Below are 15,972 nucleotides of genomic sequence, written 5' to 3' on the forward strand. Positions count from 1 at the left end.
CGTAAAGTGCTTTGTCCAGTGCCTGGCATACAGTAGACACTATATGTGTTAGTCATGATTATTCCTATAGTACTCAATCAAACTTTGAGCTCATTGCTTAGGGAATTTCTTCCCATGGTAGAAATCTCAACAACACAACATAACTCTTATCTGTGAGTTCCCAGAACTACTAAAGGGGGTCCAGCCATTTTGAATGAACAAAGTTCATCACTGACATCACTTTGGTAATGGGGACACATTTTAATCATCCACTTGTTCTTCCTGATCTCTTGCTATTATACAACTTCTTGATAACTCTTTTTTCTCAGGTCTTTGGAGTTTTGCACTGATTATATGTCTGAAACTGTTCATATTGGCCATGCAGCTTTCCATTGTTCTATTACCCTCATTTATAAGAATTTTGGAAAAACTATTTTCTATGTCTCCTCATATAATAATGCTGGTAAAATATTAGTAGTTGAAAGACAGGGCATACATTCACAAAAACCTTGGGCTTGTTAGAGAAGTGCTACAATTTCCTCAAAGCAATCCAGCTAGCTCTTCAATTCCTGAAGCATTTTTTTCAAGGTTTCTCTGAATCTCTTATATTTGTTGTCTTTATACCACAATAGGATTCATTTAAGTGATCAGAGTAATTAAGTTTTAAGTCTTCCAAAATGGTTCATTTTTATCAGTCTGATAGTCTGAAGTTAGGAAGACTCATCTTCCCAAATTCAAATCTGGCCTGAATGACTTACTAAATGAGTGGCCCTGAGCAAGTAATTTAACTCTGCTTGACTCCGTTTCCTCATTTAGAAAAGGAGCTGGAGAAGAAAATGTCAAAAGACTTCAGTATCTTTGCCAAGAAAACTCCAAATAAGGTCACAAAGAGTCAGATATGATTGAAATACAACTCAACTACAATGTTGGTTCTTCTCTCTTCACTCTGTATGCCTCACTGAACATATCTTTTTTTCCCTTTATTTTTTATAGCTCAATCCTGTTCCATCACATTCACGTGCCATCATTTGTTCATCCATTCTCAAACTGATGGGCATCCCCTGAGTTTCCAGTTCTTTGACACCACCCAAAGAGCTGCTATAAATATTTCTGTACATATAAAATCTTTTCCTCTTTTTCTGATCTCTTTGGGATCAAGGGGCATGTACTGTGTAGTAAATATTTCATGGATAATTCCAAATCCTTTGGATTCATTTATAGCTCCATTAACAGCACAGAAAAATGCTTATTTTCCCACAGTTCCTTCATGACAAATAAAAAGGGAAAACAGTGATATATCTTGTATCCATTCTAGACTGTCTCCCAGAACTGGTTTAGGTTTCCTCTCTTGTTTTTTTCCTCCCTTTGTTAATTAGTCTCCATCTTTCTATCTTTATTCTTCTCAACATCACTCAGCCCTGAATGTGTGTTCTCTATCAATCTCCCTCTTTCCTTACAGGGGTCAGCAGGAGGCATAAAAGGCAAGCAATAGTAGATTGGGGATTCCATGTTGAGAAGACAATATCCAGAATATCTGAGTATTATGTTCATTTCCTGGTAACTCACTGTTCTCTGCTACACTCTTGGATAGCAGCTGTGAATTACTTCCTGATTTTAGTAAGGCCAAGTCACAAATTCTTGTAGAAGAGAAAGAGAAATGTGGATTTGTAGCTGGTCAAAAAAATCTTAACAGAGTATTTATTAATATCAACATATGGGGAGGGGCAGCTAAGTGGCTCAGTGGATAGAGTACCAGATCTTGAAATGTTCAAATCTGGCCTCAGACACTTCCTAGCTGTGTGACCCTGGACAAGTCACTTAACTCCCATTGCCTAGCCCTTACCACTCTTTTTGCTGTGGAAACAATACATAGTATTAATTCTAAAACATAAGGGTTTTTTAAAAAAACAAGTAATGGTGGTCTCTAACAACAATAATAACTATGTACATGTATAAATACATATGCACAAATAGATATCTGTCTATATGCATACATGTAGAATGCAACTCCAAATATTATATTTTATAAGATTTATTAATAACCACTTTAAGTAGAAGAAGTAAAAGGACAAAAGTAAAAGCCTGAGTAAAGAAAAACTTTTCCAGCTGCAATCATGGGAAAAGAGAAGGGTAGAGCTACTCAAAACTTCATCTCCAAAATGTAAGGATGCAATGTGAGAACAAAAGTGGGATGCAGGGATTGAGTCCGGAGGAGCGAATTCAAATTATACAGTCCTTTATGGATAGCAAAACCCTCCATCCTTCAAGACTCTGTACCAAGGTTTGTCATAATCAACATTTAATATCAGTAGCTTAGATAAAGCTTATCAAATTGCAGATGATGCAAAGCCAGAGAATAAAATCATTTTATAAAAAGCAGGATTCAAAAATATCTCAATAGACTGAAACAACAGGCCAAAACAAAAACCACTGAGCATTTTATAGACACAATTATAAAAATTTATACTTAAGTAGAGCTCAGCAGCCCAAATATGCAAAAAGGAAAACATCCTGTGGCTTAACAGTCACATGAAAGGATTAGCTCCAGAGGACAGACTGAGCTAGGAGAAATAGGAAAATGTTTTAGAGAGGCAGATTTATTTAGTCTTGATGTAATGGAAAAATGTTCTAAAAAAAGAAATTGGTTGGGGAGGGGGAAGCCAGATGGATCAGTCAATTGGGAGTCAGGCCTAGAGATGGAAGGTCCTGAGTTCAAATCTGGCCTTGGACACTTCTAGCTGTGTGACCCTGGGAAAGTCACTTAACTCCCATTGCCTTGGAACCAAAACACAGAATGCAAGGGTTTAAAAAAACAAAAACAGAATAGGCTTTCTGGTGAGTTAATTATTGAATAAGAGATTGGATATCCACCTGTCAAACAGGTTACTGGGGAATTCATATACATTATGTGTAATGACTTCAAGGCTTTGAGAGACTGTGATTGTCTCTGCAGCCGGTGGAAAATGTGTGGATACCTTTCATATGGTATAGTATTTGGAAGAGTTGAGAATTTACCTTGTGCAAAGGAATGCTCACAATCACATTGCATTGTTCCTTATTTCTGAAGGAATAAAACCAAAATCTCTCAGAATACACTCACAGTCATATGCAGATTGGCTCCAAGGAAAAGCTTCGGAGGCTCCTGTGTTTTGGGCAAGATGGCAATGTTGAATACTTGGTTCTCCAGATGGGCCTGGGGGGCAGCTGTACTGGACACCTGCAACACAAGGATCCAGAAGTAAGACTATAATCTGTATTTAGGGTGGAAACATCTTCACTGAGTTATATATATATATATATATATATATATATATATATATATATATATATATATATATATATATATATATATATATATATATATACTTGTCATGCTTCCTACACTTGAGTCCACTCTATGTGGACTTGTATAATATTAGTTGAAACAAAGAATTACTATCACTCTAATTTTTTTTTTTTGCTATTCCACACCTATACCACAGGGAAAAAAAATGTCTTAAATGGCTCAGAAGGGGACATCTCCGATTTTCTTAAATGAGAAATGTCAACTTAAAAGGTTCTGACTTTCCATTATCAGTCTTCTTCAGGAGGGTCTTTGTTTCCAACTTGACCTATAGTTTCATAAATGTCAGATCATTCAAGTTTTCAAACATAAGTCAGGTCGAGCAGTAGATCCAAGATCTGCTGGGCCAATTGGTGAATACAATGACTGATTTCTCAGTGTTTTCCACATTTCTTTCATTAACTGTTTTAAAAATTATTGTATGGAGCAGCTAGTGAATAGAGCACTAGATCTGGAGTTGGGAGGACCTGGGTTCAAATCTGGATTCAGATACTACCTAGCTGCGTGACCCTGGGAAAGTCACTTACTCCATTTGCCTAGCTCTTACCATTCTCCTGCCTTAGAATTAATACTTGGTAATACCCTTAGCCTGAAGGTAAGGCTTTACCTATCTACCTCACAACTAGAATACTGCAATAGCTATTGGTTGGTCTCTCTGCCTCAAGTTTCTCTCACTCTAGACTTTCCTCCACTCAGCTGTCAAAAATGATCTTCTTGGGGCAGCCAGATGGCTCAGTGGATTGAGAGCCTGGACACTGGAGGTCCTGCATTCAAATTTGTCCTCAGACACTTCCTAGCTATTTGACCCTTGTCAAGTTGATTATCCCCCATTGCTTAACCCTTACCACTGTACTGCCTTGGAACCAACACATAGTATTAATTCTAAGATGGAAGGTTTAAAAAAAGAAAACAAAAAAGAAATATAAATGAAAAATTATTTTTTCCTCAGGATCCCTTTTTACTTAGAGAATTATAGATTAAAATTTCTTGGAAAGAACATTTTGGATTGGCAGATGGAATCTTAGGGGCTTAGAAGAGTGATTGCTTTTGTTATGACATCAACATAAAATGCCCCAGTCCTTTTTTTTATATCTGATACGTTGATGCATCATTTAGCTATTCACACATCTTGTTATTTGGAGTTATACTTCAAGAAATTGAGATAATGAGCCAGAGTACCTGAAAGTTGAAGGAATCACTTTGTGCCTGGGAACCCAAATGCTTGTACCACACAATGCCTTCATTGATATCTTGCTGTGTGAAAGTGTTGGTGGGTGTTGCCATTCTTCCATCAGGTAGGTGATGTCTCCCATCCACTGGACTGCCTGCAGGCATGTTCATCAAAAGAACTACCTCCCCTGAAGGAGCACACAACACAATAACCATGGAGTCAGGGATCATATATATATGTATATATATATATATGTATGTATATATATATATGGCCCCTTTTCTAAAATCTACTATGTGAATGTTCAAGTAGGAGCTTCTATTTTTCCAACAGGCTGATGTTGCTATTCATGCAACAACTATAGATGTGTTCTATCCAAACAACTCCCTCCCCTGAAGAAACACCCTCTTCAGGTTTTTTTTCTGAGTGTATTAGCAAGTATAGAAAAAGATGGGAATCATGGACTGCATTTGCAAAGCCAAAAAATACTACCCTTTCTGGAAACAAAACCAAGATATGAAATAATTTTCTTTAGTCCACTAAAAAGGGGTGTAATGGACTCTTATTCAGAAAGGCCTTGGATGAATCTTATCTCTGATACAACCTCAATGTAACCCATATCAAATCATTTAATCACTCAGTGCTCTAAACGATTACCTAAGACTATATTTAAGTTTTAAAGAAAGTACTATCTCTCTTGGTAGAACAACTTTTCTCCTCTAGGAGTTATCTCTATAAATGAAATGATAGCTCTAATCCTCATCACCAGAGCACCTAAATGACAATATGGTGATGCATTAAAGATTTAGTGTTTGGATTTTGGGGAGGGGGCAGATTTTTTTCCCAACAAAGAATTCTCATAAAGTAGAGCCTAATAGATAATTACGGAAAATTTTATTAGAGAAAAATTCAAGAAAAACCAATCTTAAAGAATCTAGTTTGCATTATTGATTTTTGGGGATCTGCAGATTATACCAATATTTGGGTTTTTACATAATTTCTTAAAGGTCTCCTCACTACTTATTTATTTGAACCTTATTTGAAGTAAAAATGAGATATTTGTGCCTTAAAATAAAACATCTGCTCCTATTAATCATTCAACACCTGAAGCCATTTTCTTCTTTAAAAAAAAATCAATTTTGTTTTCAGATATGTTCAGCTCTGAATTTTATCCACATTGTGCTTTTAATAGCATGACTACCATAGGTACAATGGAAACAACTAAAATTTTATAGGATGGGCATTATGCCATCCAGGTAAAGAGTATTGAGAGATTGAGTACTGAAAATGGAGTTAGAAAGACCTGAATTCAAGTCTCACATCCAACTCAGTCTCCCCATTCATAAAATGAGGTTAGTAATTTTTGCTGAGTAATTAAAAAATAGATCTAAAATGAGATAAAATATATAAGATGCTTGTAAAAAACATTTATTATTAAGAGAAGTTATATATAAATCATCTTCTCAAACAAATATAACTACCAATAAACATGGAAGAAGTCTCTTAATTAAATATATATATGTATGCATGTATAAAGAGATACATATTCTTTTATTTATGATCACATTTTGGCCAAAAAAAATTATTACACAGCTAATAGCCAGAGAAAAATGACATTTTTTTTTACACCAGACATTTTTTGATTCAATGAAGAAAGCAGAATGTTTATCCACTTTCCTCCTTCTCCCAAGCATGTGTCAACACATCATTCTCATGATGTCACTAGTCCTCTTCAAAAACAAAAGATGAAAAACAATAGGAATTCCCTGGAAAGGGTTGGAAATAAACATTTTTTAATCCTCATCTATTTACAACCATTTTTAGGGTACATAATTACGACTTCTTCACAAAAGAACCTGAACTTTGAATTAGTACTTGAAGGATAGATAAGTCATCTAGATGTAGAGAATGGGAGAGAAGGAAGTCACAGAGATATTAAGTTAGAGATAGACTGTTGTTAGTTCTTTAATGTCAGGCTAAAGAGTTTAAATATTCAATAATCAATGGACAGCTATTGAAGATTCCTGAGCAGAAAGAATGACCTGATCAAATTTGACCATGAAAAAGTGTATAGCAGCATATAGGACAAATTAGAGGGGGAGAAATTGGAGTGGAAGACACCAATCTGAAAGTGACTACAATAGTTCAGGTGAGAAGCAATGTGAGCCACTTCAACTAAGATGTTTTGAATAGGAGGGAATGAATCCTGAACAACAGAATTACAGTGTTAAGGTGTGACTTGTAAACTTAAATGACCAATGTTTTGAGAAGCCATATGAAGGAGAAGATAGAGATTAGTCCTTAGAATCAGGAAGGTTCGAGTTCAAGCCTTACTTTGGACACATAATAGTGTGATCCTGTGCAAGTTGCTTAACCCTTCAGTATACAATTCAAATAAAAAGGAAGGAGGAGAATTGACTTAGAAAACACAAATTTACATGATCTGTGCCATGTATTTTTATTTGTTTTGTTAAATATTTCCCAAATATATTTTAATTTTATTTTGGCCCTCTGAAGAATTTGTAATCTCTGCCCTTAGCCATCTCCATAAGCCTAAAAATCTGAGTAGATGCCAGTCTTCACAGGTAGAGAAAATTTCTTCACTAGCAGTGCTCTATCCCAGTGAAATTAGAGGCCCAGTCAAAAAAATCTTCATATGTGTATAGATATATAACACATAAAATGCACAACTGTGTATATACAATGGTGTATTTGTGTGTATGTATGAATGCACAAGCAGGCCCATGTAATATGGTGTGTGTGAATTGGATATACAAATTCAATTCACTAACAGAGTGTAATGAATGGAAAACTCAGCTTAATTATTCTAAGAAGTAGGGATGCATATGCTTAGCATGATGCCTAGAACACAGTAGGTATGATATAAATCCTTGATATTTATTATTAGTATTATTTTTAGATTACTAACACTATAGTAGCATGAATGTCCCAAGAGTCATGGTGCGGCATCCTTATCATCTCAAAGCAAGAAGAAAAAAACGTTACCAAATCTTGGGTGGTCATGAGAAATTGTGTAGACAATTTCTGAGTCACTGGCACCAAGTACTTCGGCCCTTAAGATCCTGTTGGTGATTGGCAGCATTCCTCCTTCAGGGACCCACACCAATGAGTTAGCCACCAGTTGAAGGTCTCCTTCAGTCTATGAGAGAGAAAGGTAAGTGTTAAGTCTGGAGACAACTGAGATGGATCAGCCCTTAAGGCCACATTACAAGAAGATGCCAACATTAAAAAAAACTTTCCAAAGACATGGCAAGAAAGAGAAGATCCATAGGTTCAAACGCATAGGCAGCCTTTCTTTGTAATTTTTCAGGACAAAGTTTCATGCTTTATAAAGTCATTTGAATTCAATTAAATAAGAATTTGTTATAAATTCTTTAGCTTTACAAGGTGAGAGTTGTATTAGATCTCCTTAGGGCACGCCAAGATCTAAAATTCTGATTCTGCAAATTTGATTCTAAGTGATAAAACTATACAATGCTGGATGCTTGAGATGAAGAATTAAAACACAAAAGTTAGTCTACTGAAGGTTTCAGAAAAATAGGATTTCTAATAGAATATTTTACATTTTCCTTAGACTGAGTTAGTGAAGTTTTTGATACTTTGTTTTTCATCTTGTTTTCATATGTTAAAAATCACTTAATCTAATTTTAAGGAAGACTTTGACTTCAGGAGAGATATTTTTCTGTAATATTATCACTACTTTCAGATTCACTGATAGCTAAAATAGAACCAACAATATTCACAAGGGGAGGTTCATATGAAAAAGAGACTATGCATATTTGTACATTGCTCCTTTCCTGTCAGGCAATTATAACTACTCATATTAAACAAATCAGGCAAGTGAGTCACTTAAGTGGGATGGTGGCATTCAACATTCGTGATCTGGGAAGAGAACCAGGGAGAATAAATGCCTAGACTAGTTCTATACTGATTGATATTGTGAGGCAAAATACTGAGGAATCTGGTATTTTCCAAACTACCATACTATTTACAAAAGAATTAAACGATAAATCAGCTCATTGGTAAATTAACCAGTATGATGATGTAAAAGGTTAATTTCCTGAATATTCCAAAATCAATTATTTTTTGTTCTAACTTCCTCACCTAGAATTATCCATCTAATATCAATTACCTAAGCTAAATTGGTTTTAGGATGTTCACGCACAGATGAATAACTGGGCAGAGGATATCTTTATGTGTGTGTCTCCACACATGTAATGTAAATATAGATAGACATACACAATACTATATTCATATACATATATGCACATACATGCACATATATCATTTATGCATCTCCATATCTAAGAATTACTTAAATTCAGGAATTTAGATGAATCACAAATACCTTTTCTGCACCTTAGCCATAAAGTACGCCTCTATTCCCAGGGAAGCTTAGTTAACTTTTCTGGTGCAAAAAAAGAGAATGATCATCTCATTTTACAAATAATGAAACTGAGCCTCAGAGATAGAGCAGATTGAGGAATTAGTAAAAATTTCCCAGATGCCATCATTCCTTCTAGCTATCTTGGAGCTTTCCTACCTTTCTAATTCAAATGCCTTTGAAAAACCTGGGAGCTATATTAATGTTTGATTGCTACAGATTAGAGAATTTGGGGGTATAATTCTAAATTGCTTTTTGCAATATTTGAACCAATTCATAGCTCACCAACAATGTGTTAGAGTGCCTGTCTTTTTACAGTCACTCCACAAGTTGCTGTTTTCGATTTAATGAATATTAAATGAAAGAGGACTTTCAAGCATTCGTGATGAAAAGACCAGAGCTAAACAGAAAATCTGAAATTCAAACACAAGAATCAAGAGAAGCATAAAAAGGTAAACATGAAAGGGGCTCAATAAACAAACTATTTATATTACTATATTGGAAAAATGATTGTTGTTATTCATCCTTCATTTTTAAAGAGGACCAATGATACTATGGGGATCACAGCTCACATGTGAATTGGATTTAAATGAAGGAGAGTTGCATCAAGTCATTAGCCTCACTCTCTCTTCCAGAGTCATCAAAGTTCTGTGGCATGACAAAAATCAAGATAAGATGACTTATAATGGTCCAGGATGCAGTGAATGACCTTGGTATTTTCAATGTCTGACCAAGCTCTAAGCTCTCTGCTTTTAAGGCTATTAGAACAAATTGTTCTCATCTGCCCATTCCACTGGGGGAAGGCTTCACATGCTTGGGGTAGACATCCCCCTAAGTCCCTGATAGGTTTGACCCTATTTACTACCCTCAATCTGGTTTAATCTGTCTGCTAGGTATGACCATTTGTCATGTAACAGCTTCTTGGAGCCACAGGTAAGAGTTAAATGGTAGGTGGAAACTAAAGGTAGATGAGTTCCCTTGAAAAGGCTCAGTGAGCCCTCACACCACAGGTGCTATTGATTAGAGAAATGCAAATTAACATAACCCAGAGGTACCACCTCACATCTATCAGAAATGATAAATACTGTAAGGGATGAGGAACACTTGCACCACCATTTGGGAGAACGGTTTGAAACTAAGCACAAAGAGCCATAAAATTGTGCATACCTTTTGACCCAGCAATATCATTAGTAAGTCTACATCCCAAAAAGATCAAAGAAAAAGGAAAATATATGTTCAAAATGTATTATGTACAAAAATATTAAGAGCAGCTCTTTTGGTGGTGGCAAAGAATTGGAAATCAACGGAATGTTCATCAATTTAGGAAATGGCCGAGCAAATTGTGACATACAACTGTGATGAAATACTGTTGTGCTATAAGAAATACTGTTGTGCTTTCAGAAAAATCTGGGACTTACATGAACTGATGAGAAGCAAAATGAACAAAACCAGGAGAACATTATACATAATAACAGCAATATTATATGATGATCTTTTCAGAAAGACAATGATCCAGGGGGCATCTGGGTAGCTCAGTGGATTGAAAGCCAGGCCTAGAGACGGGAGGTCCTGGGTTCAAATCTGGCCTCAGACACTTCCCAGCTGTGTGATCCTGGGCAAGTCACTTAACCTCTATTGCCTAGACCTTACCACTCTTTCTGCCTTGGAACCAAGACAGAAGATAAAGGTTTTTAAAAAAAAGAAAGACAATGACCCAAAACAATCTTTAAGGGCTCATGATGAAAAATGCTATATGCACTGCCAGAAAAAGAACTGATAGAGCCTAAATGAAGATTGAAGTGTACTATTTTTAAACTCTTTAATTATCTTTGACTTTAAGGGTCTGTGTTTTCTTTTGCAACATGGCTAACATGGAAATGTGTTTTGAATGACTACACATGTATAAACGAATTTGAAACTAAATTTTTTAAATATTTAAAATTTTTGTTTACACATGAGAAAAATAATATAAAATTAAATGTAAAAAACAGTGAAATAAGAACCAGACAGTAACAACAATGTTGCAAAGATGATAAACTGTATAACACTTGGCTGCTCTAATCAATACAATGATGCAAGAAAATTCCAAAGAACTCAAGATGAAAAAGACTATCCACCTCTGGAAAGAGGACTGGTAAATTCTGACTACAAAGTGAGGTATAATTTTCTCTTTATTTTTCTTGTTTTTTTAAAAGGCTAATATAGAAATACATTTTACATGATTTCAAATGTATAATTGATATCATATTGCTTTTCCTCTCATAGGGTATGGAAGGAGGTACAAGAAGAGAGAATTTAGAACTCAAAATTTTAAAAGACTATTAAAAATAAATAATAAATTGAAAACGACAAAAATAAAAAGAATTGCCTGTTTAAGACCTTTGACCCAGCAACAGCATTATTAGTAACATAAACCAAATAATTCCTAAATACCGTTATCTATTGGGGGAATGGATTTTGTTCTTATATATCTGTATTAATTTTTTATGTATCTTAGGTACTAAAGCTTTCTCCCAGTGAAAACTGTTAAAAAGCTTTTCTTGCCAAGTTAACTATTTCCCTTCTAAACTCATTTAACTGATCTAATAGCATTGATTTTATTTTTGCAGAAGTTTTCAATTTTACATAATCAAAATTGTTCATTAATTCTTCTGTGAATACTTCTATAATCTGTTTGATCAAAAACTCTTTCCATATAAATATCTATGATTGTGAAAGATATCTCTTTCTGTGCTCTAATTTCTTCCTATGACATAATCTTTTATATCTAGGTCACCAGTATCAATCTGGAGCTCATTCAGATATGAGATCTTGGTCTAAATCCAATTTCTGCTAGACTGGTTAGCATCACATCTAAATCTTTGTCTAAGTCATGCATAAAAATAAGAACGTCAGTGAAGCAAAAAAACATGCATAGTAGTCAAGAGAATGAGGATTGTAAGGATGTAAAAAAAGCTAGAAAGCTTTAAAATTAACAAAATGATTTTTTATTTGCTTTATGAAAAAAAGGCAACCTGTTAGTAATGGAGGTTCACAATTTCATGCACAATCCTCTTTCATAATTCTTTCCATGTGGAAATGTTTGTGTTAGTTAAGGTTTGTTAAATACAAATAAATAAAACATCCACATAATTTAATAAGAAGTCAGGGTTGGGGGTAGGTAGGCGACTCAGTGGTTTGAAAGGCAGTCCTAGAGACAGAAGATCCTGGGTTCAAATGTGATGTCAGACACTTCCTAGCTATGAGACCCTGGGCAACTCACAACCTTAATTTCCTAAGTTCAGACCACTCTTCTGCCTCAATACACAATATTGATTCTAGGTAAGAGTTTAAGAAAAAAGAGGTCAGGGTTGAACTCTAACAAACCAATCTTAAATGAGTTTAGATTTATTACTGCTTAAATTATTATTGAGTATCCTTAACATGAGTTGTTGTTTTTCTTTAGGGCAAATTTTTTTTTAAATTTAGAATAGTTTTCTTTTTTTATTTTAAATTTATTTAGTCAATTTAGAACATTGTTCTTGGTTACAAGAATTATATTATTTCCCTCCCTTCCCTCCATCCACCCTTCCTGCAGTTGACACGCAATTTCATTGGGTATTATATGTGTTGTTGATCAAAACCTATTTCCATATTGTTGGTGTTTGCATTAGGATGTTCATTTAGAGTCTACATCCCCAAACATATCCGCTCGACCCATGTATTGAAGCAGTTGTTTATTCTTCTGTGTTTCTATTCCCACAGTTTTTCCTCTGAATGTGGATAGTGGTTTTTCTCATATATGTCTCCAAGTTATTCAGATCACTGCATTGCTACTAATGGAAAAGTCCATTAAATTTGATTATACCACAGTGTCTAATCACAGTCTCTGTGTACAATGTTCTCCTGGTTCTGCTCCTCTCACTCTGCATCAATTCCTGGAGGTTGTTCCAGTCCCCATGGAATTCCTCCACTTTATTATTCCTTTGAGCAAAATAGTATTCCATCACCATCAGATACCACAATTTGTCCAGCCATTCCCCAACTGAAGGGCATCCCCTCATTTTCCAATTTTTGGCCACCACAAAGAGCACAGCTCTGAATATTCTTGTACAAGTCTTTTTCCTTATTATCTCTTTGGGGTAGAAACCCAGCAGTGGTATGGCTGGATTAAAGGGCAGGCAGTCTTTTAGCACCCTTTGGGCATGGTTCCAAATTGCCCTCCAGAATGGTTGGATTAATTCACAACTCCACCAACAATGCATTAATGTCCCAACTTAGCCAACTTTTGCCACATCCCCTCCAGCATTCATTACTTTCCTTTGCTGTCATGTTAGCCAATATGCTAGGTGTGAGGTGATACCACAGAGTTGTTCTGATTTGCATTTCTCTGATTATTAGAGATTTAGAGCACTTTTTCATGTGCTTATTAATAATTTTGATTTCTTTAACTGAAAACTGCCTATTCATGTCCCTTGCCCATTTATCAATTGGAGAATGGCTTGATTTTTTAAACAATTGGTTTAGCTCTTTATAAATTTGAGTAATTAGACCTTTGTCAGAGGTTTTTCTTATGAAGATTGTTTCCCAATTGGGTGTTTCCCTTCTAATTTTGGTTGCATTGGTTTTGTTTGTACAAAAACTTTTTAATTTGATGTAATCAAAATTATTGATTTTACATTTTGTTATTTTTTTCTAGCTCTTTCTTGGTTTTAAAGAAATTTAGAATATTTTTCAATGGTTACATAATTTATGATTCTCCCTTCCTTCTCCCCTCCCAGAGCTGACAAGCAATTGCACTGGGTTATACATGTATCATTATTCAAAACCTATTTCTATGTTATTCATATTTGCTACTGAGTAATCTTTTAACATTAAAATCCTAATCACATCCTTATCACACTACATGATTGATTATACGTTTTTCTTCTGTGTTTCTGTTCCCACAGTTCTTTTTCTGGATGTGGAAAGCTTTCTTTCTCATAAGTCCCTTGAGACTGTCCTGGGTTATTACGTCGCTACTTGTAAAGAAGTCTATTACATTTTATTGTGCCATGTTTCACTTTCTGTGTATAATATTCTTCTAATTCTGCTCCTTTCACTCTGCATCAATTCCTGGAGGTATTTCTGGTTCACATGGAATTCCTCTAGTTCATTGTTACTTTGAGCACAATAGTATTCCATCAGCAACAGATACCAAAATTTGTTCACCCATTCCCCAATTTGATGGACACACCCTCATTTTCCCATTTTTTGTCACGCCCCAAACTATAACTATTCTGTATAAACAGGTCCATTTAAAAAAATCTCTTTGGAATACACGTCTAGTAGTAGACTTATATGTAGGTCAAAGGGCAAGCATTCTTTTAATGCCCTTTGTGCATAGTTCCAAATTGCCCTCCAGAATGGTTGGACCAATTCACAACTCCACCAGCAGTGTATTAGTGTCCCAATTTTGCTACCTCACCTCCAACGTTAATCACTTTCCTTTGCTGCCATACTGGCCAGTCCGCTAGGTGTAAGGTGGTACCTGAGAGTTGTTTTAATTTTCATTTCTCTAATCAGGAGACATTTAGAACACTTTTTTAAAAAAACCTTACCTTCCATCTTGGAATCAATACTATGTATTGGTTAAGTTTGGGGTAAGTGATTTGCCCAATCATAGAGCTAGGAAATTTCTGAGGCCAGATTTGAACACCAGGCCCTCCCCCCTATCAACATCTAACACTGAGCCATCTACCAGTTCCAATCAGATTAGATCAAACACTTATTAAGCCCTGTGTTAAGCACAATGCCTAAGTTGAGAATAAAAATACAAGCAAAAAGGGCAATGTTTGCCATCAAGTGGCTTACATTCTTTTTTGTTAGTTTGTTTCCTTCATTTCTAAAATTTTTATTTTATTTTTTAAATTAATTTATTCATTGAGTCAATTTAGAACATTATTCCTTGGTTACAAGAATCATATTATTTCTCTCCCTCCCTTCCACCCATCCTTCCTGTAGCTGATGTGTAATTTTACTGGGTATTACATGTGTCTTTGATCAAAACCTATTTCTGAGTTCTTGGTGTTTGCATTAGGATGTTCATTTAGAGACTACATCCTCAGCCATGTCCCCTTGACCCATGTAATCAAGTAGTTGGGCAAGTAGTTGTTTTTCTTCTGTGTTTCTACTCCCACATTGTTTCCTCTGATTGTGGATAGTATTCTTTCTCATAGATCCCTCCAAGTTGTTCTAGATCACTACACTGCCACTAATGGAGAAGCTCATTAAACTCAATTGTGCCACAGTGTATCAGTCTCTGTGCACAATGTTTTCCTGGTTCTGCTCCTTTCACTCTGCATCAATTCCTGGAGGTGATTCTAGTTCCCATGGAATTCCTCCACTTTATTATTCCTTTGAGCACAATAGTATTCCATCACCAACATATACTACAATTTGTTTAGCCATTCCCCAATTGAAGAGCATCCCCTCATTTTCCAATTTTTTGCCACCACAAAGAGGACAGCTATGAATATTTTTGTATAAGTCTTTTTCCTTTTTATCTCTTTGTGGTACAAATCCAGCAGTGCCATGGCTGGATCAAAGGGCAGGCAGTCTTTTAGTGAGGTGGCTTACATTCTAATAGGTGAAGACAACAGAAAAAAGGGAAGCTTAAAGGGAGATGATGGAGGAGGATCCCCCCTCACCTTACACAAAGTGGAAAAGTAGTCTAGAGTCAGGAGTTGAACTGAATCATTAATGTACATGGGTTCTGTGGGTGCTTCTTCAAATGGAGCTCCTCAGGAGGAATTCATTCATTAAAGAAAGGAGCTTTTAGTTTTAGAAATGGAAGTGTCCTGATCTTGGGAGTGCAGCTCTCAAAAGTTAAGTTTTAACAGAATCACAGGAACATAGATTTATAGTTGGAAGAGACTTTAGAGGCTGCTAAGTCCAACTCTTTCATTTTACATATAAGGAAACTGAGGCAAGGAATAATTCACAAGGTTTACCAAGTCATAAAATAGGTTACTATGGTAGGATTGAATTCAGATTTTACTAGCTCTCATGTCTAGGGTCCTAGTTATTATATTATGCTTTCTTGTAAAGGGAGGA

At 35.4% G+C, this 15,972-nt stretch overlaps 1 protein-coding gene across 4 annotated transcripts in view; it reads right to left on the bottom strand.

Moving 5' to 3' along the window:
* FRAS1 (Fraser extracellular matrix complex subunit 1) overlaps positions 1-15,972 on the bottom strand; it is a 637,413-nt gene that overhangs the window by 174,604 nt on the left and 446,837 nt on the right. For all 4 annotated transcript variants that reach the window (XM_056803248.1, XM_016423079.2, XM_007495970.3 and 1 more), the window contains 3 exons: positions 7,500-7,653; positions 4,502-4,680; positions 3,080-3,196 (listed from right to left, as the gene is read on the bottom strand). In XM_056803248.1, coding sequence (XP_056659226.1) covers positions 3,080-3,196; positions 4,502-4,680; positions 7,500-7,653 — 450 coding nt within the window. The remainder of the gene's footprint in view (positions 1-3,079; positions 3,197-4,501; positions 4,681-7,499; positions 7,654-15,972) is intronic.

The sequence above is a fragment of the Monodelphis domestica genome, chromosome 6 (genome assembly GCF_027887165.1).
Source record: "Monodelphis domestica isolate mMonDom1 chromosome 6, mMonDom1.pri, whole genome shotgun sequence".
NCBI lineage: Eukaryota > Metazoa > Chordata > Mammalia > Didelphimorphia > Didelphidae > Monodelphis > Monodelphis domestica.